At 39.5% G+C, this 26,892-nt stretch overlaps 4 protein-coding genes across 4 annotated transcripts in view; 1 reads left to right on the top strand and 3 right to left on the bottom strand.

The window, feature by feature from the left end:
* Window positions 1-681: 681 nt before the first annotated feature.
* LOC128376837 (syntaxin-11-like) lies at window positions 682-1,569 on the bottom strand. Its single transcript, XM_053336690.1, has one exon. It carries the CDS (start codon window positions 1,567-1,569, stop codon window positions 682-684), a length of 888 nt encoding a protein of 295 aa, XP_053192665.1.
* Window positions 1,570-3,611: 2,042 nt separating this feature from the next.
* On the bottom strand, window positions 3,612-4,517 carry LOC128376838 (syntaxin-11-like). The gene has a single exon (XM_053336692.1). It carries the CDS (start codon window positions 4,515-4,517, stop codon window positions 3,612-3,614), a length of 906 nt encoding a protein of 301 aa, XP_053192667.1.
* Window positions 4,518-7,006: 2,489 nt separating this feature from the next.
* stx11b.1 (syntaxin 11b, tandem duplicate 1) lies at window positions 7,007-7,912 on the bottom strand. The gene has a single exon (XM_053337181.1). The coding sequence runs from the start codon at window positions 7,910-7,912 to the stop codon at window positions 7,007-7,009; it is 906 nt and encodes a 301-aa protein (XP_053193156.1).
* A 3,735-nt stretch (window positions 7,913-11,647) lies between these two features.
* mthfd1l (methylenetetrahydrofolate dehydrogenase (NADP+ dependent) 1 like) overlaps window positions 11,648-26,892 on the top strand; it is a 37,655-nt gene continuing 22,410 nt past the window's right edge. The window contains exons 1-19 of the mRNA XM_053337177.1: window positions 11,648-11,883; window positions 12,833-12,917; window positions 13,173-13,223; window positions 13,335-13,388; window positions 14,069-14,193; window positions 14,823-14,923; window positions 16,487-16,623; window positions 17,087-17,198; window positions 17,404-17,471; window positions 17,592-17,689; window positions 17,914-18,087; window positions 18,462-18,598; window positions 19,022-19,068; window positions 20,502-20,609; window positions 20,890-20,964; window positions 21,543-21,645; window positions 23,575-23,651; window positions 24,946-25,086; window positions 25,700-25,768. Coding sequence (XP_053193152.1) covers window positions 11,648-11,883; window positions 12,833-12,917; window positions 13,173-13,223; window positions 13,335-13,388; window positions 14,069-14,193; window positions 14,823-14,923; window positions 16,487-16,623; window positions 17,087-17,198; window positions 17,404-17,471; window positions 17,592-17,689; window positions 17,914-18,087; window positions 18,462-18,598; window positions 19,022-19,068; window positions 20,502-20,609; window positions 20,890-20,964; window positions 21,543-21,645; window positions 23,575-23,651; window positions 24,946-25,086; window positions 25,700-25,768 — 1,998 coding nt within the window. The remainder of the gene's footprint in view (window positions 11,884-12,832; window positions 12,918-13,172; window positions 13,224-13,334; window positions 13,389-14,068; window positions 14,194-14,822; window positions 14,924-16,486; window positions 16,624-17,086; window positions 17,199-17,403; window positions 17,472-17,591; window positions 17,690-17,913; window positions 18,088-18,461; window positions 18,599-19,021; window positions 19,069-20,501; window positions 20,610-20,889; window positions 20,965-21,542; window positions 21,646-23,574; window positions 23,652-24,945; window positions 25,087-25,699; window positions 25,769-26,892) is intronic.

Consider the following 26,892-nt stretch of genomic DNA (forward strand, 5'->3'; position numbering starts at 1 on the left):
CAGTCACATTTTTATTCAAACTTGCCAGATATGAACAGAATGTCTCATCCTCTTTTAGCGTTTACTTAATGTCTCTGGCTAAATTTCTTCTCGCTTTCAAAATGATGAAGTAAGTTCAGTGCTAAAGCATTTAGTGACTTGAATCATTTTTATCAGTATAGTTGTATGTCTTCTAAATTAATGTCATCTTTAACCCCTGATTGCAGTATGTCGACTCTCCTTCCATCCTTACTGCTGCCAATCTCTCTCATGACTCCACTTCTTCCAAGATGCAATCATATGCAATGTTGATGTGCTGGCAAGGACAAAAAGCTGACAGTCATTTACTAAAACAGTATTTATTTAGTGTCAATTAATTGCTCAAAATGTACATTTTTTAACTGAATTAAAATTACATCAATTTAAAATGTGAACATCTCCCATGAACCTACACCCACAATTGGGTTAATAATAAATAACAGAATTAGTTATTTTACTGTAAATCAAATTTTAGACTACTGCTAACTCCAAACCTTGTCATTTCAAGCTTCAACACATCAACACCCCTTATGGTCAAAACTGCTTCAGAGACATTTTGTGCTCAGTGTCCCTGGTCTTATACATTTATTTTACTGTACATAGATAAATATTTATTTCATTTTAATCATCCATAAAATTACACAAAAACAGATCCTAAAGAAGTCAGTTGTGTCTCCAACATGGAAGACAAGGACAACAGTGCTGAAAAGGATTTTTCCTCTTGTATTGTAGGGCCTTCTTGATATGATCGTTGGTTCTTTCGACATACTCCTGGGTGCCATAGACATAAGTCTCAATGTTATTGAGCCTGGATCCCTGCTCCTCCACCAGCATGGCCATATCTAGGAACAGGTCATGGATTACCTTCAGCCTGGCCTCCAGCTCCACCAGATCTTTGTGTCTGCTTTTGATCTCACACATCGCCCAGCGGGATGAGCGGGCACCTCCTGTCTGCAGGCTCTCAGACAGCTCGGTCCAGCCCTCACCCCCTTTGTTTACCATCACGTCTAGTTGGTCATCAGTGACTTCAGTCCCCATAATGGAGGCCTGCCTCTGGATTCGCCCCCGGCACATGGTCCTCTGACTTTCCTCAGCCTTGTTGTAGTCACCTATGGTATCGTGGAAGGCACGGGTGAGCGTGTCATACTGAACACAGGCAATGCGGCCAGCAGCAGAACTGGGACCTTGCTTCTCCTGCAGCTGCTTGCTCTTTGCACCCAGAGCTTTGATGCGAGCATACAGAACCTCCCCACGTTGCTGGATCCCCCTGGCAATAGAGTCTGAATCCTTTTTGAGTAGGGTGAGACGACGGATAGAGGTGCCATAGCGTTCATTGTGGGCATTCAGACGCTCCACCTCTAAGCGGAGCAAAGTGATCTCCTTGCGTATGGAGTGGGCCTCCACCAAGATGCTGTCTATATCTGGGGAGTTTTCAAACACTACCGCCTCTTGAGACAGAGACACCTTGTCCATGTCATACTCATAAGAGTCTGGCTCATTGTCCTCTTGCCCCTCCTGTATGGTTTGCAGCCTCTCCAGCATGTCCCGCATTCTGCCTGAGAGACACAAGATGTTGGTTATTGTGCTCACCACTTGTGTAGCTTTTGGTGTTATATACTATAGTATTCCTGTCGGCTTTGGAAGAGGCTTCCCCCTAGTGTGGGATCAGCAGACTCCACTACAGCTTCTAAGTGCCTCCTTAAAGCTCACTTTTACAAGACAGCCTCCACTTAACGTTTTCCATTTCCATTATAGCATCACTTTCATATATCCTCTTTATATTACTATTTCATGGCAATATATTTGATGTAATTGTCATTGCATTAGTGTCATAATTTCAGTATTTTTATATGCACTGCTATATTTTGCACTTGTATCTGTTTTATGTTCAAGAGTTTGATCTTTTATTGATATTCTTCATTCATTCATTCATTCATTCTTCATTGGCTACCCTGTTGAATTTTGATATATATATATATATATGATTATTTCTTTTGACTCCCCTGCTACATGAACTTATTTCTTTTATCCACATTTCACTTATTTATACATGAATGTATTCATTTTATTTTGCGCTTTCACTTTTATCTGTTTATGTATGGGCTCAGTGCTGCTTCATATATGTATTCTCATGTTCCTAATTGTTGTATGTCATGAAGGGGTTTATATGGGTTTCTGTTTTTTTAATGTTTATTCTCTAAATCCTCTTAATCCAGAAAACACTTTGTGATTAAGATATTGTTGTTGTTGTTGTTGTTGTTGTTGTTGTTGTTATGATTAAAAATATAGTTTAAATTAAGTTGTCTTGATGATTGAATAGATCAATATTTAATTCTAAGTTAGTATCACATGCATTCTACATGTCGGGTTGTTCCCATAAAAATGTAATCATTAAACACTGAGTAATTGTGTGAGCAAGTTCATTGTAAAATTATCCAGGGAATCTATAAAACCATGAAAAAGCTTGTACATCAGTATTGAGTCCTGTAAGTGATACACACAATGACTGGTGACTTTATCTGCAATCAGTGTTTCTTTTTGTGTTGGTGACAGCAGTGACGACTCAGTGGCTCATTGGAATGTCTCCATTTAAACCAGGAACAAGGAAGACACAATCTTATTTTTAAAAACAGACATTTCTTTTGAAAATGGGGCTACAGTGAAAATGTATAGTATGCATTTAATATACAGCTACATAGTTTCTGGTACATTCACTTTGTCAACCTAATGCTACATAAAACTTTCAAAATTATAGTGCTTGCCTCAATATCTGCCACTGATAATCTAACGCAGAAAATCAATTTCCTCATACCATACAGTTAAAAATGTAGGACACTTTTTTAGAAGCTGTTTCAGTATATGATATAAACATGTAAATGTCCTCTTTTTAAAGACCAGCTAATGAGTCATTCCAAACTGAAAAGTATAGCACAAATTAAGTAGATAGGAGTCCCATCAATTATCCAATTGTCTATACGTGCCTTTGCTAAGACAGCACCTAAATACAAATCAAGTGCAAATCAAAGTATCTTACCTCCTCTGTTTGGCTCCCCACAATATAAAAAGCAAGTATAACCTCTTCAATGTGTGTCACTCTGATTTATTTAGTCCAAGGAGTTTGAGACAGCATCTTTTTATTTCTGTAGAAGGAAGTTGCCTGTCTGCTGTATGCTCAGCGTGTGTGACTACCGCCCCTAGCCAGGTGACAGACATGAGCCTTCCCACTGCAACATACAATACTTCCTTAAAGGAAGATGCATATTATTTGGTTGAATTTCTGTTTACATCAGGGAAGAAGGGACTGGGTTGAATAACGAAAATTATTTATCTGTCAAGAAATTTAACAAAGAAAGCTAAAGACTGACGTAACTTAGGGTTAGTGCATTGGAACTAAGAGAACATGCTGCCAAATTTTAGACAGCTGATACAGTAACTCCAACCTTTTAATTTCAAGCTTTACACATCAACTCAAGAAATACACCATTACATGTTGTGCTCATTAGTGTCCCTGGTCTTATACATTTATTTTACAATACATAGATAAATGTTTATTTCATTTTTAAATCATCCATAAAATTGCATAAAAACAGATCCTAAAGAGGTTGGTTGTGTCTCCAACATGGAAGACAAGGACAACAGAACTGAAAAGGATTTTTCCTCTTGTAGTGTAGGGCCTTCTTGATATGAATGTTGACTCTTTTGACATACTCCTCGGTGCCATAGACATAAGCCTCAATGTTATTGAGCCTGGATCCCTGCTCCTCCACCAGCATGGCCATATCTAGGAACAGGTCATGGATTACCTTCAGCCTGGCCTCCAGCTCCACCAGATCTTTGTGTCTGCTTTTGATCTCACACATCGCCCAGCGGGATGAGCATACACCTCGTGTCTGCAAGCTCTCAGACAGCTCGGTCCAGCCCTCACCCCCTTTGTTTACCAGCACGTCTAGTTGGTCATCAGTGACTTCAGTCCCCAAAATGGAAGCCTGCCTCTGGATTCGCCCCCGGCACATGGTCCTCTGACTTTCCTCAGCCTTGTTGTAGTCACCTATGGTATCGTGGAAGGCACGGGTGAGCGTATCATACTGAACACAGGCAATGCGGCCAGCAGCAGAACTGGGACCTTGCTTCTCCTGCAGCTCCTTACTCACTGTACTCAGAGCTTTGATGCGAGCATACAGAACCTTCCCACGTTCCTGGATCCCCCTGGCAATAGAGTCTGAATCCTTTTTGAGTAGGGTGAGGCGGTGGACAGAGGTGCCATAGCGTTGATTGTGGACACTCAGACGCTCCACCTCTAAGCGGAGCAAAGAGATCTCCTTGCGTATGGAGTGGGCCTCCGCCAGGATGCTGTCTATATCTGGGGAGTTCTCAAACACTACCGCCTCTTGAGACAGAGACACCTTGTCCATGTCATACTCGTAGGAGTTGGGCTCATAGTCCTCCTGCCCCTCCTGTTCCTCAGTAATGGTTTGCAGCCTCTCCAGCATGTCCCGCATTCTGCCTGAGAGACACAAGATGTTGGTTATTGTGCTCACCACTTGTGTAGCTTTTGGTGTGATGTACTATAGCTTGGGCGTCCAAATTATTCTACAAAGGGCCATGTGGCTGCAGGTTTTCATTCCAACCAAGCAGAAGCACACCAGACTTAACTCATTTCATTTAATCAGCTGATCTCAGTCTTCAGACAGCTGATAGGTCAAATGGTGTGCTCTTGATTGGTTGGAACTAAAACCTGCAGCCACATGGCCCTAGTTTGGACATGCCTGTACCATAGTATGTTGCTGTTGTTGTTATGATTAAAAATATAGTTTAAGTTAAGTTGTCTTGATGATTAAATAGATCAATATTTAATTCTAAGTTAGTATCACATGCATTCTACATGTTGGGTTGTTCCCATAAAAATGTAATCATTAAACACTGAGTAATTGTGTGAGCAAGTTCATTGTAAAATTATAATCAGGGAATCTACAAAACCATGAAAAAGTTTATATGTCAGTATTATGAGTCCAGTAAGTGATACACACAATGACTGGTGACTTTATCTGCAATCAGTTTAGTTTTTTTTGTTTTTGTGTTGATGACAGCAGTGACAGCTCAGTGGCTCATTGGAATGTCTCTATTTAAACCAGGAACAAGGAAGACACAGTATCATTTTAAAAAAACAGACATTTCATTTCTTTTGAAAACAGGGCTACAGTGAAAATGAATCGTATGCATTTAATATACAACTACATCATTTCTCGTACATTCACTTTGTCAACCTAATACAACAAAAACCTTCAAAATGGAACTGATACTGGTGCTCTAATGCAGAAAATCAATTTCCTCATACCATACTGTTAAAAACTATGTGGAAACCTAAAAGCTGTGGAATGCCCTTCCTGAACCGCTGAGAGCACCACAGTCTATTGAAACGTTTAAAGAAGGACTTAAAACATTTCTTTTTAATAGATATTTTGTCTTTTAATTATTTTCTGATGTTTATGTTTTGTTTCCGTTTTGTTTGTCTTGTAGCACTTTTGCTTTGCAAATGTGAACTGCTTTATAAATTAAAGCAGTTCATTAATTATCCAATTGCTAAGACAGCACCTACAATTCTGTTGTACAATTCAACAAATCAAGTGCACATCAAATCAAAGTATCTTACCTCTTCTGATTGGCTCCCCACAATATTAGAAGCAAGTATAACCCCGTCAGCAGGTCACTCTAATTTATTTAGTCCAAGGAGCTTGACAGAGCATCTTTTCTGTAGAAGGAACTTGCCTGTCTGCTGTATGCTCAGCGTGTTTGACTACCGCCCATGCCAGGTAACAGACATGAGATAATATCATTTGGTTGAGTTTCTGGTTACATCAGGGAAGAAGAGATTCTGCTAAATACATAAAATGAAACAAAGAAATCTGAGGACTGACTTAACTTTTAGTGCACTGGAACTAATAGAGAACATGCTGCCATTGTGTTTGTAGAGAGGCAAGAACACCTGTCTGTTGATGCGAGTGTCATGCATGCAATGGTGGGGGGCATATATTGGCTCATACAGTACAGTAGTCAGAGCTACAGTACATATAGAACCTCCTTTTCTCAAGTGGCCCAGTATTTAGTGTGTCTGACTGTGTGAAAACTTGATGAATGTGTTAACGTATACCCAATTCTAAACCTATGTAGATTTCATGTTTAAAGACGGATAAACCCACACCCAGATTGTATTTAATATATTTATATAATATACAATACACCACAGAGGAAAGGTAGACAACAGAAAAGTATGATACATAAAATCATAAAATAGCAGACAGGAACAGATGAATGTACATTAAGATGAATAAACTGTTCAACTGTGATGATAAATCCTAGCTCAAAGAGATAGTGAATATGAGGAATTAATGGGAGAGTATAGTGCAAGTTTTGGTGAACACAGACCAGCTCGTTACATAGAAATGCAGAAAATATTGACAAACTATAACATTTCATTTTCTTTCAGACTTATGTTAAATATGTTTGATGTCAACTGATAAATTATTTGATCTGTGTTATCTGGTCAAACAGTAATTCTTATTTTAAAAATGTTTATTCAACTTATTAACATGTCACTGGGGTTTACAAGATATATGAACATATTTCTGACAGTCATTACATTGTGTTATTGGGTAAATCCTTCTCATGTGACAACTAGCAGGCTTAAAAATATGAAAAATATTTTCAAATGCTTTTTGATTCAAGACTGCATCATACCTCAGGACAGATTGAATTCTGGTTTGAGATACCTGTCCCAAACCTTTTATACAAACATTGTGACATCAATGGGTTACTTAAATACCATTTTTTTTTAAGTGTAACCCAGTATTTCAGTTCTCATTATAAACATCTTTCTATTAAACTTTAATTTAACTTCCTGGGGAAAAAGGTTAATGTCTTCAAGATACAATATTTTTCTTCTACTAGACTATTTTGTCATTCCTCAACCCCACCCTCTACTTTACAGCTACTAATTGTAACATGGGAAGCAACCGCAAAACAACTTCTTACAGGGGTTGCCCTTGTCAAGACGTTTGGCTCTACCAAGTTTGACAAGGGCTTCCTGTATGTGTTCATCTGTTTTCTGTACGTTGGTTTGGATGGAGGTTAACATGGGGCCTTGCTCCTCTACCAGCAGGGCGATGTCCAGGAAAATTTCATGGATGCCCTGAATACGAGCCTCCAGCTCCACCAACTCCTGGTGACGTTTCTCAATCTGGGACAAAGCTGACCGAGCCGTTTTCCCTTCACTCACAACGTTGTCTGTAAAGATGTTCCACTGGCCTTTCTCAATCATCTCCTCCACCTCCTCACCTGTCACTTCACGCCCCACTATCACCATTTGCCTCTGGATCTGGGCTTTACAGTTCTCACGATGGCTCATCTCAGCTTCATTATAGTCAAACATGGCATCGCGGAAACCATTGCTGAGGCAAGCATACTGGGTTCTGGCTACACGTGTGATGGCGGAATTTGAGCCATGCAATTCTTCTAGCTTGTGGGCTGTGCCGTCCATGTCCCGCAGACGTGACAACACGCCCTCTGCCCGAGCCTTTATATCAGCACCAATGGCGTTAGAGTCTCTTTTGATAGTGCTCATGGTGGTGACGCTGTGGAGCATGCGAGAGTTCTGCTCATTAAGCTTTTTAATCTCTAGGCGAATGAGCTGGATCTCCTTGTGGATATCTTGTGTCTGTTCAAAGACCTCTTCTAGAGCAGGGCTGTTGTCGAACACGACTGCCTCATGGGGCAACTCGTCCTCCAGGTCCACATTACTGAAGGTTTCTGAAACAGTGGACTCTGCATACTCCATTGGCTCCATTGGCTCCACATGGCCATTGGACATTTCTTGCAGGTGGCTCAGTCTGTCCCTCATGGTTGGGCTGGAGAACAGAAAGAGGATGCAGATGTCAAGATAATTTAACTCTCCTTGTCTAACATACATTTGTAAATATGGATCAGTAAAGTGGGCTTACTTTAAAACAACATTTAAAAAATATATATTTTTATATACACAGCACACTCTGGAAATGAATGTTAGCAACAGACAGGTTGACACAAGAAAATGTCAATGGATACAGACAACACTTAGAATCCAAGCAGAAAACAACACTGTGATTTACAGTGTTAAACACACCCACTGTATCAGCCTAGGGTTGGGTACCACAACTCACTACCTTGAAGGTATGATTTAATGTGGCGTGTGATTAGCTCACTACAGCAGTATTTACAAACCATACAGTCTGTGGTAATAATACCTCATTGTACAGTTTTGTGTGGTTATTTAATAAATATTTAAATGATTGGGCACTTTCAAAATGTATTCATGTAAATATCATTTGGCTGGGGAGGAGTGGTGGCATTTTACTGAATTTAAATTGCTTCCATTCCATGATGTGTATCAAATAAAGTAGAAAAAAGGTGTTAAATGAAGTACTCTATTGGTATTGTATCACTTTAGGGGTACTGGTATTGATACTAGTTTTTTGTTGTTTTTGTTTTTTTTGCATGATACCAAGCCCTACGTGTGACTTTTCCTTCTCCTTACAGATGTAACCTTCCCAGCAACCTGCACTGGTTTAACAGGTTCTCAGAATAGTTAAAGGTGTTGGTCCTCACCAAACAAGTTCTTTTAACTTGTGATCTGTTTGACGTCTTTATCCAGACGTTCGTCTTAACTTTAAATCAAAGTGGGGCATCCGTTTCTGCAGATAATGCACATCAGATACAGCAATATCTCTATAATTTGATGAGTACTCTTAAAACATGTTCTGTGTGAAATAAGGTAGCCAATTATGTCATCTGAAGGCAATAAAATGAAACAAGTGTACTTCAGGCACAGATATTCTTCATGTTTTGTCCTACTTATATAGTTGAAAGTTGAAATCTAGACAATAAAATATTGAAATTGTAAAATACTGAAACATGAAGTGAATGATGATATCAACTTGATGATATCTTGACCCTGATTATCAAGTTTGAGATAATCATATAAGACTACACCAACAACTGACTAAATACTAAATACTAATACTTTGATTGTATGAATTGTTAATCTTATTTGCAACTTCTCTTTCTCATGGTTAAAATGGTTTTAAACTAATGGTAACAGGCTATCTAGACATGTAGAGGGTTCTTAATTGAGGATTTATGTGATATATAATATTCATGGTACAAACAACATAAAATCGACATAAAGTTACTTTGACAGCTTTAAAATGAATGCCTTTGAAAACTGTAGGCCTAATTAAGTTTCTGTTAGGACCCAGGCTTGTGTCCGGTCTTATGAGTATCTATCACCAACCAAATCTCTCACATATTATGATAGACTCCAAGCAGGCAGCCACTGGGTTCAAGTTTATCATTTTTCCATATCACCAGTTCACCGGATTCTCTCCATTCCATTGAGTGATTGCAGCATTAAATAAAGGCTTCTTACCTGGTTTTGCTGTAATCTAAACAGAACAGAAATCAAACGGTTTGCTTTAATGTGAGGTGGTGTGGCAGCAGCGGCATCCTATCGACCAGTCCGGGCTGTGAGCAAAATAACAATGGGCTTTACATGCTTAACGCGGCTATCTATAGTACTAAAACTGGTATTCAAGTTTGGTTTTGTTAGGAGCAGAGATTGCGCCACGCCATGCGACTGCAATGATGTGACTCAGGAATGAAATCCGGTCGGTTTTGGCCTTGCAGTGACGCTGAAACTCAGGAGAGTCAATTGGATGAGCAGACAAGGTGTGCGCAGCTGGGGTTTATGAACTGTGTGAATGCCAGGCTGAAATGGTATGGCTGTTTTCCAGGATTAAACGTGGCAGAACTGTTTGAGATTGTAGCCTATATGAAATCCCTGAACATGTGGCAGAGGGTCAATCACACTTATTTATCTATTATTATAACCGAGTCTTTTCAGTCACCATCCAGTGTGACTTTATCTCTTGAAACACGATCTATGTTGAAGGATTTAATTCTTGGTTTTGGTGGCAGTGATGACTGGTGGTCGTGGAGGAGGTGACAGGGTATAGGCCTATGTGGAGCTCAACTGACGTAAATATTTCCCCAGCCACGCCCAAATGACTTCCACGTGTAGGATATCGTGTGTGTGTGTGTGTGTGTGTGTACAGACAGATCTCGATGATAGCCATATGTCCCTAATTATAATCATTAAATCACGCCGTTGCTGTCTTTGGCTCATATGTCATTTTAAGTAGGTAAAACGTATTTTCCTAAGAAGGCTAATTCTGAACATGCGATGTTGCTTGCATAAAGGTTATTTCATCCATTAGTATTTCTATTGTAGGCATGGGAAGTTATATTTGCATAATTGCTACAACCTTCATCTAAAGTAAAGACAAAGCATTACAGCTTAAGATAAACAGCAGTTGTATCAAAAATCAAATCCACAAACTCTTTTGACATTAATTTTTTAATGTTTTATTTAAGCTTAAGGAAGGGTCTGTGTCCATGATAGTCAGTTTGGCCTCACAGCCCATGTCTTTCCTGTATAGATTCTCCATTTTAATGTCAGTGCTCCTGGGACTGCAAGCGCTTCACAAAAATCTGGGAGGTCCTGAAGTGTTTCTTGCAGACTGTACAGGAGGAGCAAGTTTGTGCTCCTTGGTGCAACAGTGATCCGTGAAGTCACTGGTGAAGTGGGCGTGACACTAATCCTGCAAGTCTGCTGTTTTCTCCCCCATCTCTGCTTGCTCCCTGTGGCATCTCCTGCATTGGTGGCAGCAGTGTGACCAGGCAGGCGTTTCTCATGTGCTGGGTCTCCATCATCCTCTGCTCATATGACTTAAATTTGCTGGTTGTGGCAGGTGATGCTGCAGAGATAGCAGTAAAACTTTTTGGCACCCCCCTCTCCTTCTCTCTTCGCTCTGTGGCATCTTTACATTCGTAAATTGGGCTGCTGGCTGTCTTCACTCATGGTGACATAGCATATTAACAGCTCTGCAATCTAAACTATATTTTATTTAATTGTGAGTTCATTCTTCAGTGGGACCACCGACCCAATGTCCTGGGTTGACCCCCTCTCTCCTTTCTAGGTCAGTATAACACGTGCACGCGCGTGCTCGTAACAGAAGGATTCTTGTGAGGCTGCTGCTTTCAAGTGTTCCTCGGAATAATCTATTGCCCTTGTCCATTGATAATAATAAACAGATGATATGACAAAATGCCCAAGTGATAAATACTTAAATAACAGTGCTTTAGCACTAGAATGGACTGTGCAGAGTGTTATATGTACCCTATATACATACAATTGGAATTTAAATTAATACAGTCAGTCTCCTATTCTTCTTTTTCAATATGTACGGTTAGATGCAGGCTATGAAATATTTTTCACGTCCTGGCCGTAAAAAAACGGTCTGTTGTGTTGTTATATGTACGCCTACACGTTTTACTCATCTTCCTTGTGGGAGTCACCATATTCACGTGTGCTCATGATGCGTGAAATTTCCAACAGTCCCTGAAGACACCGTACCCCATCAGGACCCTGTCTGAACTAACTTCTCGCTCTTGCAGGGGTTGACTCTCTCGCCGGCTGCCACCAGGGAACAAACAGAAGCCAAGTTAACAAACTACGACTAAAATCTTCAAAGAAACGACCATGAAGCTGTCCATAATTCGCAGTGCTTGTGGCAGTCTGCGGATACATCAAGCTCGTCCAGGAGGCAGGGTGAGCGGCTTGTCGCGGAGATGCCCCCCGGTCTCCACTGCCAGCGGTCGGTTGATAGTTCGAGCTGCGAGCGCTACAACTAGCAGCGGCACCAACCCAAAATTAGCTGTTAACTTTGGGAAACAATCCCAAAAAGAAGACGGTTTGGAGTGCGACAGTAGTTTGAGGTAAGGAGGAAAGGTGTATGTCAAACCTTATTTGTCCAAACATCACTCAATTGTCATTCGGCTGTCTGTGTATGATAGTTTTGTTTAATAAAGACACAGTTGAGTGGTATTTTTACTGAATCTTTAAGCTAACTGGTGGTAGTCGGTATTTCCTGTTTCATCGGCGTTTTGGCTAGCAGCCAGTTTTGCACGTGTAGCCGATTATCATCCGAGGGTCTCCAGACAGCTGATGTAACTTTGCTCCTTTGTTGCTAAACACAGTTAAAATGCTCATACAAAATTAAGTTAAAACCCAATGTGAGCGAATATTTGTGCATGCACATAGGCCTTTTTATGTAAGATTTCTACTGTATGTGATAGCATCAATGTTTCTTAATAGCCCTCACTGTTACCGTGCGGAATGTAGTAAAGGAATGATCATGATAAGCTAGTAGTGGACTATGTTTACATTAACTCCCCCCCATTTGCATTTAGTTTATAAAATCTGTATCCATGAGCCAGTAATTTAGTTGTTAAGAAGCTCCATTTGTTAACTTTACATTAATGTTTTTGATTTGGTTCCAATCTGTCCTCCTCTTCTTCAGTTGCGTTTCAAACATTTAAGTTTGTAAAAACTCTTGATCGCCATTTCAACAATAAATGGCTTTACTATTATTCATTACACTGGCATTGTGTTGTCCTATCTCAGAGAGTTTCTGGGTTGTAACATTAACTCATATTTTCTGTCTGTGAGTACTCTTTTTATATCAGTTTGGATGGATTAATGTACAAAGTAGAAGAAGAGTGAAGTCATAATTGTATGTTTTGTGGTGTCATCCTCCACACAGGCAGCCACACATCCTTAAGGCCTAAATCAGTGGTGTTTGACTTGTATGTTGAAGCCATGTCTGGTAACTGTTGGCTTTAATGACTGAATGAACATTGTTGACCAGTTTGTTGTCTCTCATAGGGAAGTGGTTCAAAGTACCAAGGAAGCACTGGTGGCTCTGCAGAGAAAAAATCCTACAATCCAGCCTGTGCTAGCCATTATACAGGTATTGTAAACTAAAACAGTACAAAACCACTTTGTGGGGTTTGTAATTCCAATGTAAGAAGTAAAATTAGTTGAAGACCTTCTTTGGTTTACACATTTCTTGCATATTGTCTTGAAATATTGTGTTCAAAAACAGTCTAAATCCAATGAGTCAATTTATGTCTGAAAAGCTTTGACACACCTGAATATAAAGCAGTCTTTTTTTTTTACTGAAGGCACTGAGCTCTGTGTGTGTTTTGCTAATTTGTTCTCAAAGGCAGGTGAAGATGACAGTTTGCTGGAAACCAATAAGAAAATAGCAGAAAAGGTAATTCTCTCCTAATGTGAAATTGAGATTTCATTTTGCTCATTTTGTTCTTTTCACAAAACTATGCAACCGTTCCAGCTGTTCACCCTCTCTTTACATGTATGTCCACAGATCGGCTTGAACGTCACTCAGATTTGTCTGGCAAAGAATTGCAGTGAAGATGAAGTAAGTGAAGCTTTTATAGTTGAAAAACTTGGAACATCCCCCAACGCCTTAAGATCTGCCCATGCAAACTCTTCTAACCTTTCCGCATTGCTTAGCAAGTCAGTGCATGATTTACCTTTCTCTTTGATATTTGTTAATACAGCATGTGATGGGAGTGTCAAGGTAAAAACAAGCTCAGTTAAATTAAAACATTACATAGTATTTCCCCAATGTTACATGACTAGTCTTTGATTTTCTAATTGATTTTAACACTCCTTAAGGTCTGACTTTATTTATTTTACTTTTCCAACATTATGTAATTGATATTAGGAAGCAGCTTCTCAACTGTGATTCTCTCTCAGCTGGAAGTTGACCTTACATCCATACAGAGAGAAGGAATTCCTCGGAATAGCTCAGGCATTTTTCAACTGACAGTGGATGATTAACATCCAGATTCCTGTCCTTGGAGCAGTCTGCTGCTCTACTGATCTACTGCTCTACTTTCACACATCTTTTATCTGTTATTTTCAAAATTGTTTTGCTCTTCCTTCCTCTCCTTTCTTCCTTCACAAGACTACTATCTTTTTCTCAGTCTGTAGCAGTATGTTCAATGTGCTAGATTTCCTCAACTATTGCAATCAAGACATTTTTCAACAATGTTTTGTGGGTGTGTCTCTGTGTCTCTTTGTGTTTGCATGTAGATTGTAGAGGAGGTGTTGAAGCTGAATGAGGACCCCAGGGTGCATGGTGTCTACCTCCACCTTCCCCCTACTTCCCTGACTCATCGAGTACTCAACACACTCAAACCTGGGAAGGACGTAGATGGGTAAAAACCTGCAGAGGCAGATATATATGGTCTAATATAGAAACATTGCATTTAAAACTGTAGTTTTATATTCTCACATTCTATTCTTTTGGGGGATATTTTCTTGATTGATATGTATGCCCATCATTCATGAGTCAGAAGGGGACATTTTAGTGTAGGTATATAGCTTCAGAGGTGCGTGTTTCTCCACTGAACAGAGATAAATGCATTTACTCACGTGCTGTGTCAGATTAGCCCCAAATCAGAAAGTGCTGCACAGAATTAAGTAAATGTAGAATGTGTGCTGTCAGCAGACAAGCGAATGAGAAAATTAGTAAGGCACCCTTCATAATATTCATAAATTGAATGGAATAGGTTCAGCCGAGGACAAATAATCTAAAGAAAAAATCATATTTTATATAGTTTTATAGGTTGTGCTGTAAAACACTGTGATACAACATCAGTGTTCATTTCAGTTTATAGTCCTCAGGGAGTAAGAACAAAATGTGCTTTCACTAATAGAAAATAAAGAGAATGACAGCTGGTCCTTCTAAGTAATTAATATCATTAATCAGTTAAATTAAGAATGGCTGTGCTGCAATGACAAAACCTCAGTAAACTGTATATGTTCATTCTTGCCTTTTTAATAGGATAACATACTTGAATATGGGCCATCTGGTCCAAGGAGACCCAAACAAAGGCTTGGTGCCACCCATAGCCAGTGCTGTTATGGATCTGCTGGAGAAACATGGTGAGTGTCCCAAGTAGTTACTAAGTATTGTAGGTACTATTGTAACTCATGATAACTCAGTGATATAACATATAAAAAGTACGGTAAATAAGCTAACTGTAGACTGTAGATGGCTAGTACAAACTAATTGTAGTTTGTAATACATTCATGCCTGACCATGAATGTATTACCATGCCCAAATTAAAGTTGGAGTGCAGAACTTTAGTCTCCCCCTTCTGGCAGTGAGAGTAATTACAAAAACATTTTTGACGCGTTTACGTCATGGTCTTAGTCATAGCCAACTCTGTTGGTGATCCATTGTTTTGTGTGTCACACAATCCCTGTGAAATGACTCACTATCAGCATTTGATCCGTTCAGTCCAATAACATTTTTATTTTATGAAGTTAGCAGAGAGCTAACTCGAAGTTGGCCAGATTGGCCTGTGGAAATCTGTGTATGCACATTTAAACACCTAGAATAGGAATCTCTCGCCCAACATGAGATAGATAAACTCTGCATACAATGAAATAAAGAGATATTTATCTTGTGATGACAGATTAAGTCTGTCATCACAAGATAAATATATTGTGTGAACTCGTTTGGCAAGGGCTTGACTCTAACTGAAGTTAATTTAAATGTAAAAGTTCTTCTTACAGGTTTAAATGTATTTTAATAGCAGAGTTAATACTGGGACGTTGTTTAGTTGAGTCTGCTGTTTGATGTCTGCCTTTAACTGTAAAGTATTTTGTTCTGTACTTTGTTGATATTTTGTGTGTCTGACAATTGCCATGGACATGCAAGGAATTTCTGAATGATGATATGGAATAAAACTAACTAAACTATAAAGTATACATTACTCTATGTGTAATGGCAGATGGTGTAAAATACATTAACGTATTTTGCTGATTTATATAAATATAAAACAGATACATGTGTTAATGCCAATATATTTTTCTAAAGATTTTTATTCCAGTGTGGACATATGCTTTATTACAACTCATTTGAAAATAGTATGTAACAAAGGCTTAAGACAACAGTGTGAAAATGTCATGACATCAGTGAGCACGCTGAGCTCCATACAGGTCTCACGACACATTTTGAGAGTTTTATGCATCTGAAGCTTCAGTGCACCAAAATTATTTTGGCATTAGGACTTAGTAGAAAATGGCTGACTCACTCTGCTGACTCACCACACTACCTTCTGAACTAGAGACCAATTTGAGTCCCTGGGGTTCAGAGGTAGGGGTGAAAGGTCAGCTGTACATGGGATCATGGTTATTCTCAGTATCAGAGATAGAACTAGTAGAGGTTTAATATGTTAATTATAATTTCCAACTCACAAGATACAAGTAATGGGTTTTTGTCAAGTTCCAGCTGCAGTGGAAGATTTCTAAATGTAAAGCCTATTGGCATTAGTTTTGGAAATATCTTGTCAGTAAGTATGTTCACAGAGTTGTTCAAAGGTATAAAAGACCTTATTCACAATTGGTGTTGTTATCCCACAAGGTCCATACGGTCAGTATTTGAATGATAAAATGGAGTGGGTATGTTCTAATGTTGATGATGTTAAAACCTTTTAACAGATGCTCCTTTGGAAGGAAGAACAGTGTTGATGATTGGAGCTGAAGGACCTCTTGGGGTTGCCATGCAGTTCCAGATAGAGAGACGTGGAATGGTGGCACTCAAAAGTCATTGGAGTTTCAATAACCTACAGAGACAGGTTTGTTTTGAAAATGAACTCATTGCACACATGCTTTTTTTTCTCTCATCTCCTCTCCTAAAACATACTTGATTGGTATCTGTTAAAGGCTTGTTCTTTGGTCCTTCAAAGTGTTTATGGTCAGTTTTGTTTTATTTTTTGTTTTGTGTGTTTTGGAAGCATTACTGCATTGCTGTATACATTTCAAATCTGAATTCTCTTTCTGTACTCCATAGACTCAACCATCTGCTCAGTTATACCAGTTACATGCAGTTTTAGTGTCTGGCCACATGGAGTCAGTTTCTGCTTTCTCAAAACCTGTGTCATAAAAAGTTGTAACAGAGCTACAGATGCTTCTAACATTTATGCTAAAGGAAATCTATAAAACATTTTAATGTAATTTAATTAAAATTTTCATGCTTTTTTTTTCATATTTTTAAAACCATAATAAATACTTCTTTTTGAATTCTTCATTTTTTCCCAGGTGATGGAGGCTGATGCTGTGGTCCTATTAGGCGCAGAGAATATTGATATCCCACCCACCTGGGTAAAACCAGGAGCTGCTGTCATCCGCTGTGAGCCCATCTTGGAGAAAGGTATTGTGGAATCGAGTTATTATAAGACTATGATCACTATCAGAATTGCTCTGCTTTTGTTTAAACCATTGTTTTTCTGTTGTGAAGGATATATGATCCTTTACATTGTGGCATTGCTTAAATGTATATATACTTGAAGCAACTTACAGCATGCTTCCTCTATTTTTCTTATATTCTGCCTGGCCTGAAATGTTTTTTGTTTTAGATGAACATGCCACTGAGATGTCCTCAAAGTCCGGGTTGGGATACCTCACAGCAGCTTACAGAATACAGGTGCAATGATTTGTTTTCAGACTATTTCCGTACGTATTGTCTGTTTGTCCCAGTTGCTACTGCATTCTTCATTCATTGTTCTCAAACTTGTTTTGTCTGTCTCTCTTTTTTGTCTACCAGAATGTGGTACGTAGTAGCAGTCGGTGGCTCCAGGAGCAGCAGTACCAACAGTGGCGGCTGCGCAGCCTCAAACTGCAGCCTCTGACACCAGTACCAAGGTACAGAGCAGTTGTTGACAGAAATACATATAACAATCTGAATCTGTGATAGAATATGAGGAATTAAGCTAGCTACATCTGGTAGTAAACAAGAGTCTTCCCTTGTGTCTTGCTCATCTAAGTTGCATGTACACCATAGAAATTATGTGATAAGGGTTGAATGTTATTGTGTAGAAGATGATGACTATACATAAATGATTTGTCATGTTTTCTTTTCTTGTCAGTGACATAGAGATTTCCAGAGCCCAGGTGCCAAAGCCAGTGGACCAACTGGCTAAGGAGATTGGTTTGCTGCCAGAAGAGCTTGAAGCCTATGGCAGGAGCAAAGCAAAGGTCCGCCTCTCTCTGTTAGACCGCCTCCACACACAGCCTGATGGGAATTATATATTGGTTGCTGGGTGAGTTTTACTTAATGATTCACTGGATCTTTTTTTCTTAATTGTTTATTCTGTCAGTGCTCCCTAGGGCTGAAGTTTGTGATGTAAATGAAGTGATCCATGAGGTCCACAACCACTGTACAAGGACAGTCAATTACTGTATCCCTCTTAAACTTGCGGTGTCATCTATTGGAGCTTTAATTTACAACATTACATCAATGTGGTCCATTGGAAACAGTTTGTGATTCATCAGTAGATCGTAATTCACAGTTCATATGTATCAATTCCTTGGCATCAGACTAATTGTGATAACATTACTTTACATAGACGTAGTGACTTCATGCAAACCAAAACATGTCAAATTCAAACATTAATGTATATGCCTCTTGTTACAGCATAACTCCCACTCCTCTTGGTGAAGGTAAAAGCACAGTGACCATCGGCTTAGTTCAAGCACTATCTGCCCACCTTAAGCTCAACTCCTTCGCCTGTCTCCGGCAGCCTTCTCAGGGACCTACCTTTGGGGTTAAAGGTCAGTAATCGACACCTAGGTTCTTTAGCTAATCATACATGACATGCCCCGTCTGGAAATGATTTGATTAGGACAAAATACCGTTTAAATTAGCTTTACCTCACTTACATTCTTTAAAGAGTTTCAAATTCCAAATGGTGGATATTATTTTGGGATGAAACTCATAAATTTGTTTTGCTTCACACTGAATACATTGAGTGAGATTTGGACAAGGTCAGAGTTAGGCGACCAAAGCAGCAGTTTGGAATGTATCAAGTAACTGTGATAAGCTCTCTTTGTCAGTGTGAGGCTAGCATTTCATACCCTGCTACATTTTATGTCTGGGTGGGAGGTTCACGCAGAGTCCAGCACACAGCACTCTTCCTTTGTGTGTCCCTGTCCCGTTGTCTACCTCTGACCGTGCTATGTTTTCTTTGTGCCTAGGGGGAGCTGCTGGAGGGGGATATGCCCAGGTCATCCCTATGGAGGAGGTAAGACACATAGACAGACTCTCCATGCTCCACAGCAAGACTAGCGCTGCCTTCAAAGACAGGGCACAAAAATACACACATTACCAGTTAAGTGTTGGTGATTACTAAGAGGTCTGAAGATATTCTTTTCAGTAAAAAGCTTAGATTCATTCTGCTGATTTGCATCTTTATGGCGTGCAGGAATGCCTTCATTTGGCATAACATTATTCCTGGACAACGGGGGTCAGCAATCAGCAAAGTCTGTAGGGTGAATTAGAGAGCACCTTATGATGACACATCAGGTTTTTTGAGTGGCAGTGTATTTCGCAAATGCCAGATTTCAAGCAGTTCCTCTTTCACTTAGTGAGAAGCCCGCACATTGCACTGAGGAACACTCTACGCTGAGTTGTTGGACTATAATAAAATCATTTCAGTGTTCAACAGTCAACATCAAGCCCCATATGTACAATTTCGGACTGTAACAGCCTGTTACACATTGCAAGGCAAGGCAAGGCAAGCTTGGTGTGCTGACTCAAGGTGTTTACTGACAGCAATCCTCTTCTCTTTATTTCCAAAAACCATGACCTCAGTTTTGTCCTGATTTAATTGAAGGAAATTTTGGTTCATCCAATTTGTTACTTGCCCTTAACAGTGACACAATGACTCTATTGGACTGCAGGCATCTGGGGACAGTGCTAGATATATCTGTGTGTCATCTGCATAACGGGTACGAGAAGTGACCCCTGAGGAACTCCACGTCATAGCCACTCGATTGGATTTATAACTTCCAATGGTCATAAAATAACAAGGCTCCTTCAATTAGGACATGGACCATTCTAGGAGTCCTGCCCAAGTTTCCAACCTGCTCAAGAGTATACTGTTGAGCAGGTTATATGCCTGATTAATGAGGCTAATCCATCTGATTTTGTCTGCTCTTAGAACTGTATAGCGCTTTTCCACTATACAGTTCTAGCACTACTTGGCTCTACTAGACTCTACTCGATAGTACCTCGTACCTGGTACTTTTTAGTACCTGCTCTGACGAGGTTCCAAGCGAGGCGAGCCACTGATTGGTCAGAGAGTCTTCACTGGAAGTTTCATGAGCTGTCTCACACAAGACTCAAACCCGGCATTTTTAAATACCGGGAACAGCGTTACAGCCATATGGCTCAATTTTCTTGCTTTGTGTGTGACAAAAAGCCACATACAGCAGCAAGTACACCATCACCTCCATGTCCTCCATTGTTTATGTGTTTGTGTCGCGTATAAAATGAAGTCACAGCAGTTCATGTATTACCAAACATATTCTCACTGGATACAGCCGAACCCACACTGTGTACCACCACATTACTGAATGTGTATATTTCTCCCGTGTTTAATCACTTCATGTCACTTTCCCCTCTGTGTCTGTTTGTTCTTCCTCTTTTCTGTCTGAACTTTCACCTGCATTTCAGTTCAACCTCCATCTGACTGGTGACATTCACGCCATCACTGCTGCCAATAACCTGGTGGCAGCAGCCATCGATGCCAGGATGCTCCATGAGGCAACCCAATCAGACAAGGTGATCATATGATCATATCACTACACTGTAAACTGAACTGTGCAACTTTGTTTAGACCTGCTTTTCCTTTATTTTTAATTTTTAAATTGCTTCAGTTGAGACAGTAAATTATGAAATGAGTTACTGCATGCGTGATCCTCTTTGTTACGTTTTTTCTAAATTAGATATTTTAGCTATGCTTATATGTTATAATTGCAGAAATTAAAATTGTAGTATGCAATTTGATATCAATTGTAATGTATGCATATACACTCATATGTTTTTGTCTTATACCTCTAAGGCCCTGTTCAATAGACTGGTCCCTTCAGTGAATGGAGTTAGAAGATTTTCACCCATCCAGATCGCCAGGCTTCGTGTAAGTCTAAATACTGCAGTGCCATAATCACGAGTGTCAACAACAGTAACCAGCCTCAGGATTGTTGCTGAGCTACAACTTAACACATTTGTCCACCAGGGGACCTCAGTGAGCCTGTCATAAAATGTTCCAACTTATTCTTCACCGTGTCCAAACCTCCAAATGTTTGTTTATGCCTTATGAAGCTACTGTCTGCTTATATAACTGCGATTTGTACAGTTTTATGTAATGTTGATGAAGAATGCCTGATATCAAGTCTTAACAGATGCACATGACAGATGTTAAGTACTCAATGTTTGTCTGTCCTGTTGTATGAAAAGCTGTGTGATGAGAAGTTAAAGGTACATTAAAATATTTACTGATCATAATGCTTATAGTAAGAGATAAAAAGTTGCCTCATAGTCATTTAATACCATTTTCTTTTACAACTGCTTTGATACTGTATTCAGCAGTAGTTCCACTGATGTGACTAAATGTGGACACATTTAAACCAAAGCCAATAATTGCAACCAACCATCACTTACCTGAAACCCTTAAAGAAGATTCTCTCATGTTTTTCCTTCTCTCTTTGATTCTAGCGTCTTGGCATCAATAAAACAGACCCCGCATCTCTCACATCCCAGGAAGTCACCACCTTTGTCCGTCTTGACCTTGACCCTTCCAAGATCACCTGGCAGAGAGGTATCTCTACAAATACAGGAGTTCACTCTGCACATTATTTCTGGTTGGAACTTATACACACAGCCTGGCTGACAAACACTGAAGGAGCCAAACTAAAAGCGGACAGTTTGTATGTCTGACATATATTACTATTGAATATTGGGCTAGTGGTCTGTCATTCCTTTTCTATTGTTTTGGCTCAGGAGATAGAGGGGATTGTCCACTAATCAGAACATTGGTAGTTCGATCCCCAACGACTCCTGTCCGCATGTCAAAGTGTCCTTAGGCAAAACACTGAACCCTGACTTGCACTTGATGCTTGTGATAACACCCTGCATCGAGCTGGCCATCATCAGTGTGTATGTGTGAGAATGTGTATGTGAGCAGCAGAAACACAGTAAAGCTTTTTTGATAATAGCGTTATATAAATGCAGCCATTTATCATTTTTATTTGCCATTTCACATCATTTCTTGCACATAAAATAAGCATCTTAAAGCTTCATCTTCAACTTTACACATGTTCAAAACTACAGCAGAGATGATGTAGAATCAAATATTGCTTTCTGTAAGTGTTTCACCACAATGATGGGGGTAAGCATTACTGACTTCACTAGGCTTTGTGTGTGTCATTTATAACAGTTGTCAGTTTATGTTACATGGCAGTAGCAGTGTCAACTACTGAGTTTGTTTTAAAGCCAAACTGAAATTTAAATGATCTTCAGTATTTGTTAAAGGAAATATAAACAATGTTATACCATTCAGAAGAGGATGACACTGGTTTGGACATATTTATCAAAGCTGTGGGACTTTCCCCTCAAAGCTGTTTTGACTGACATTTGAGAGCTGGCATGGTGTTGGTTGATAACACAATAATTTATGTGGAATTCAGTATTTCTTGCTGACAAGTTTTCCATTGGAAGTTGAATGTTGGTGCTTGACAAAGAGCACATGGTATGATCTTTTGTAAACAGCACAGAGGCATACTCTATCAAAAGCAACATCATGGCTATCACACAAATCTAATTTCCATGAAAGAAGTCTCTAATTATTCCATGACTAAACAATGTCACATGGAATTTTGAATTAAGTGTATTTTCTTTTTTGATGTAGTGAATTCTAAAATTAGAACAGACTTCTCTTAAATGAAAATTGCCATGACAAAACATCCTGGCCCTTGTGCTCACATTGAATTAACACATCTTTATGTAGAAGCGTTTGCAGTCATCAGTCCCAGAATAATACATGTGAGTATGGTAAGAGTGGGAACAGTTACCTCAGTGGTAGCTTTGTTGGTTTTAAGTTGTCAGTGAGAACAACCAGCCGGGTGCTGCTATGACTGATGTGGTATTTACTACAGCGGCTCAAGAGCGCATTCTTAAGACACAAACCCTGGAGATTAAAAACAGATTTACCGCCTAATGTTATGTGGGTGTGACTGTGTGTCTGTGGATTCATGTAACAAGACATGTTTTTACTTTTACTTGTTACGATTGTAACAACAGCATAGCCACAGAATAACCAATTTCTAGCCACATTATCAGAGAACAGGCCAAGTGCTGAGTGAGGAAACTCTTAAGTAGCAAGCCACCATAGCGTAAGCACTTTCAGTATGTCATCACTTACTCCCAAAAAGAGATAAGAATATGTCTTCTTGTCAGGTCTTGGGTTTTTGTGCATACGTGTGTGTGTGTGTGTGTGTGTGCGTGTCTTTGAATGTGCATTTGTATCTATTTAACAACATGTGGAAATGGATTTTTACAGTCCGTCAGGCTCAGGCTGTAAATATATACATCTTTTGTGTGTTAGAGGTACCAGATCAAATTATATTCAAAGTTCATGGTTCTTGCCTGTTATAACACATCAATTTCAGACCATTTTCATGCTCAAAGTGGTAGATTTTATGAAAACTAAATTTTGCTGGATATTAAACTTTTTGTCTTTGTTTTTCAGTGGTTGATACAAATGACCGTTTTCTGAGGAAGATCACTGTTGGACAAGCAAACACTGAAAAAGGACAGATCAGAGAGGTATGCAGCAAAAACCTAACAATCATCTTTTTAACATTTTTCAGCCACTGGCTTGCTTTATTTGTTTTTATTCAAACCAAAATATGAACAAATGTATTTTTGGACTGTGGCATCTACAATACTAGTTTTACACAAATATGCTAGATTCCTGTTCCTGACAAATATTTACTCATTCAATCACACAGTATCACAAACACTGTTGTTGTGGCTTTGTTAGTGGGTGACTTCTGTACACATTGTATGACTGAAATGATTGTTTTTTTATGTACTTGTTGAGTATATGCTCACTCACCAAGCCAGTCTTTTTTTTTTTTTTTTTAAATTCACTTTGTCACACACACACACAGAGACACACACTCCCCTCCTTTCCCATCCCCTCTGTCCATGGCAAACCCCAGATGTATTTCACCCACATGTCTGTAGTAATGACAGCTAAATGAAATCCTGTAAATAAACACTTCACCTCAATGGGAAGCAAGCAGGCTTAAGTGAAAGCAAATGTTTTAAGAAGGAGAAAAATGACCCACCCATACATTCACGTACACACACACACACACACACCTGCAATAGCCTCTGAGCTAGTTCAGCATATGCTTACATTTACCGCCATCAGTTCATCCATTCTGTTTCCCTTTCATTCCTCTGTCCTCCACCTTCCTCCAGTGCTGGACACACTATAGCCCCTCTGGGTATTATTACTGGGAGTGGGAATAGAAATGTTGTGTTCCTTGGTGGGTTAATGTGGTTTAAGTTATGTTTCTTTTTTCCGTGATGTGGAATGGAGACTTCTTTGGTTTTCTGTACATTTCCCCGTGGGTAGCCCTCACTCACGTATGCTCTTTCTTTTCAGTCTTTCAGTTAATTTGACATTCACCAATACAGAAAGGCACAGCAGAATTTAGTTAAAACAATATATTTTATTTAGTCTCCAAAGACAACATTCTAAAACAAGGCCATATCCCTTATACATGTATCATCTTGCTTATAAGATAAGGCTGGTGTTGCTTTAGTCACGGTTTGTTACTCTTTTATTTAATTTACTCTCAAAGCTATCTTCCCACAAACCACGTCTGATCTTTACTGAACAGTCAGAGCCTAGCAAGAGAGTCAGAAACTTTCAGAGAATTTCAAACAGTTACAGCCAGAAAATGACACCATTTCCGCTCATCTCATAGCTATTGTGGTGAATTTTTAGATTCACTAGTTGCATTTGCCACTGACCAAAAACTTCTGTTGGTTACTCTTGAAGTTTATGCTTTGTATGATCCTTGTATGTCCTTTTCTCGCCCTCCAGACCGGGTTTGACATTGCAGTGGCCAGCGAGATCATGGCCATCCTGGCTCTGGCAGACAGCCTGGAGGACATGAAAAACAGACTGGCACGCATGGTGGTGGGGACCAGCCGCTGTGGACAGCCTGTCACAGCGGAGGACCTGGTATGTGTTACTGTGTGGTCTTTCCATTCAAGGATTGTGGGAATTTGAACCTAGCCAAGTTTATCATGACTTTAGCATTTTTACAGCCAAAGTATTGGGTGAATTCCAGTTTTAACTGGACGCAACTATGTATTCGTTTTTGAAGAAAGTTGTGCTTTACAGAGTAACAAATGTAATGACAAATTGTGAAGCCCCTTTCTGGACATGCACCACATTAGAAGAAGTTGAGCAGAGTTTAAACACCTCTCAGCAGATCCACCCAGCAGAGTGAGCTGGCTCTGGTTTCCCACTGAAGACTGTGGTCTGTGTTATTTCAGAGTTGTAGAGGAGGCTCCCCTATAAAGTTACATCAGTCTTTCTCATTAGCCTTGATGCAATAACATCACCACACCTCTGGGCCAGCCCAGGGGAAATGTGTGTATGACTGTGTGTACACTATATGTGTTATTAGTGTAAAGATTGCTCACCAAGCACATTTTAGGTAAGCCATTTGACAATTCTTTAGATCAGTATCAATAGTTGGTATTAGTGAGGTTTAATTTCTGTCACTATCCTGATAATTTATCCTTATTTCTAAACACCACACTCATGTTTCTGTCTTCCTCCCTTTCAGGGTGTGAGCGGGGCGCTGGCGGTGTTAATGAAAGATGCAATCAAGCCCACTCTAATGCAAACCCTCGAGGTGAGACATAACCACACTTAAGTAATCGCTATTCTGCTCAACTGAGTTTCCTGTGATGCATATCTTGTAGGATTAATAGGTTGGCAACCCACAGGAAAATGGAAAGTGTGCACAGGACCTGTCTCTACCTCTGCTGTCAGAGACAAGAAAGAGGGAGAAAGAGTGCTCCACTGAGAGCATTTAAGGAAAGGATGATAGATTGACCTTTTTCCTTCCCTGGCTCTTAATCTTAATAGCATTTTAGCAGTGTGCAGAGGACAGGTGGAGCTCTCAGTCCCCAAACCATCTGATTCACATTTTATACGACAATCCTAAGGAAACTTTCATTTGGGTGTGACAACGTACACCATAATGCTTCTTGTAACATCTGGCTTTCATTTTGCTTTTGAGACATTACTGTAAGATGAGTGGACATGTGATCACACAGGCACATAAACAATTCTTGCATATACACCCCCCCTCCCCCACCCACACACACACACACACACTCACACTCACTTAGCTGTTGCTGTGCTAAAAGAAATGCGGCAACTCTCAAAGTGATGGATGAAGAATTTGAGAGGAATGGAGTTTTAATGGATGGAATGAACTGATAACAAACCAAACATTCAGTCTTAGTCTGTCGTCTTGATACAACACACACCCACTTAAAGAAAGTACAAAGTTTATATAAGACTGGCCCATTAAGTAATTTATCCACTAAGTGATGACGATGTCATCCATCTACCCTCAGGCTAATATCAGTCACATCCTATGCTCAGCATTGTCAGTTAAATATGCAGCGACAAATATTGTCATTTTTGGAAGATGAAACTTGTATTAACACAATCAGTTATGGGATTTATTTGAACAATTAGAAAAATGAAATGTTATTAACCTTTGTAGGCAACCAGTCTTGTAATCAGCTTTAGGGTAATAGCACATCATTCATCATCATCAGAATCTGTTATTAGTTTGCCATTATTGTTCATAATGACATGCTCAATGACACGTAGAAATATAGTATAATTGTTAGGTATGATATGTATGGCAGTGGTTTCCAACCTGGTGGTCATGGGAAACTACAAGGGTCATAAGATGATTAAATGGATGAGGGGGGAAAATCAGTTAAAAAATAAAATAGT

This window comes from Scomber japonicus, chromosome 17, assembly GCF_027409825.1.
Source record: "Scomber japonicus isolate fScoJap1 chromosome 17, fScoJap1.pri, whole genome shotgun sequence".
Classification (NCBI taxonomy): domain Eukaryota; kingdom Metazoa; phylum Chordata; class Actinopteri; order Scombriformes; family Scombridae; genus Scomber; species Scomber japonicus.

Coding starts and splice junctions, on each gene's coding strand:
- LOC128376837 (XM_053336690.1), bottom strand. CDS start 1,569: ATGCGGGACATGCTGGAGAGGCTGCAAACCATACAGGAGGGGCAAGAG.
- LOC128376838 (XM_053336692.1), bottom strand. CDS start 4,517: ATGCGGGACATGCTGGAGAGGCTGCAAACCATTACTGAGGAACAGGAG.
- stx11b.1 (XM_053337181.1), bottom strand. CDS start 7,912: ATGAGGGACAGACTGAGCCACCTGCAAGAAATGTCCAATGGCCATGTG.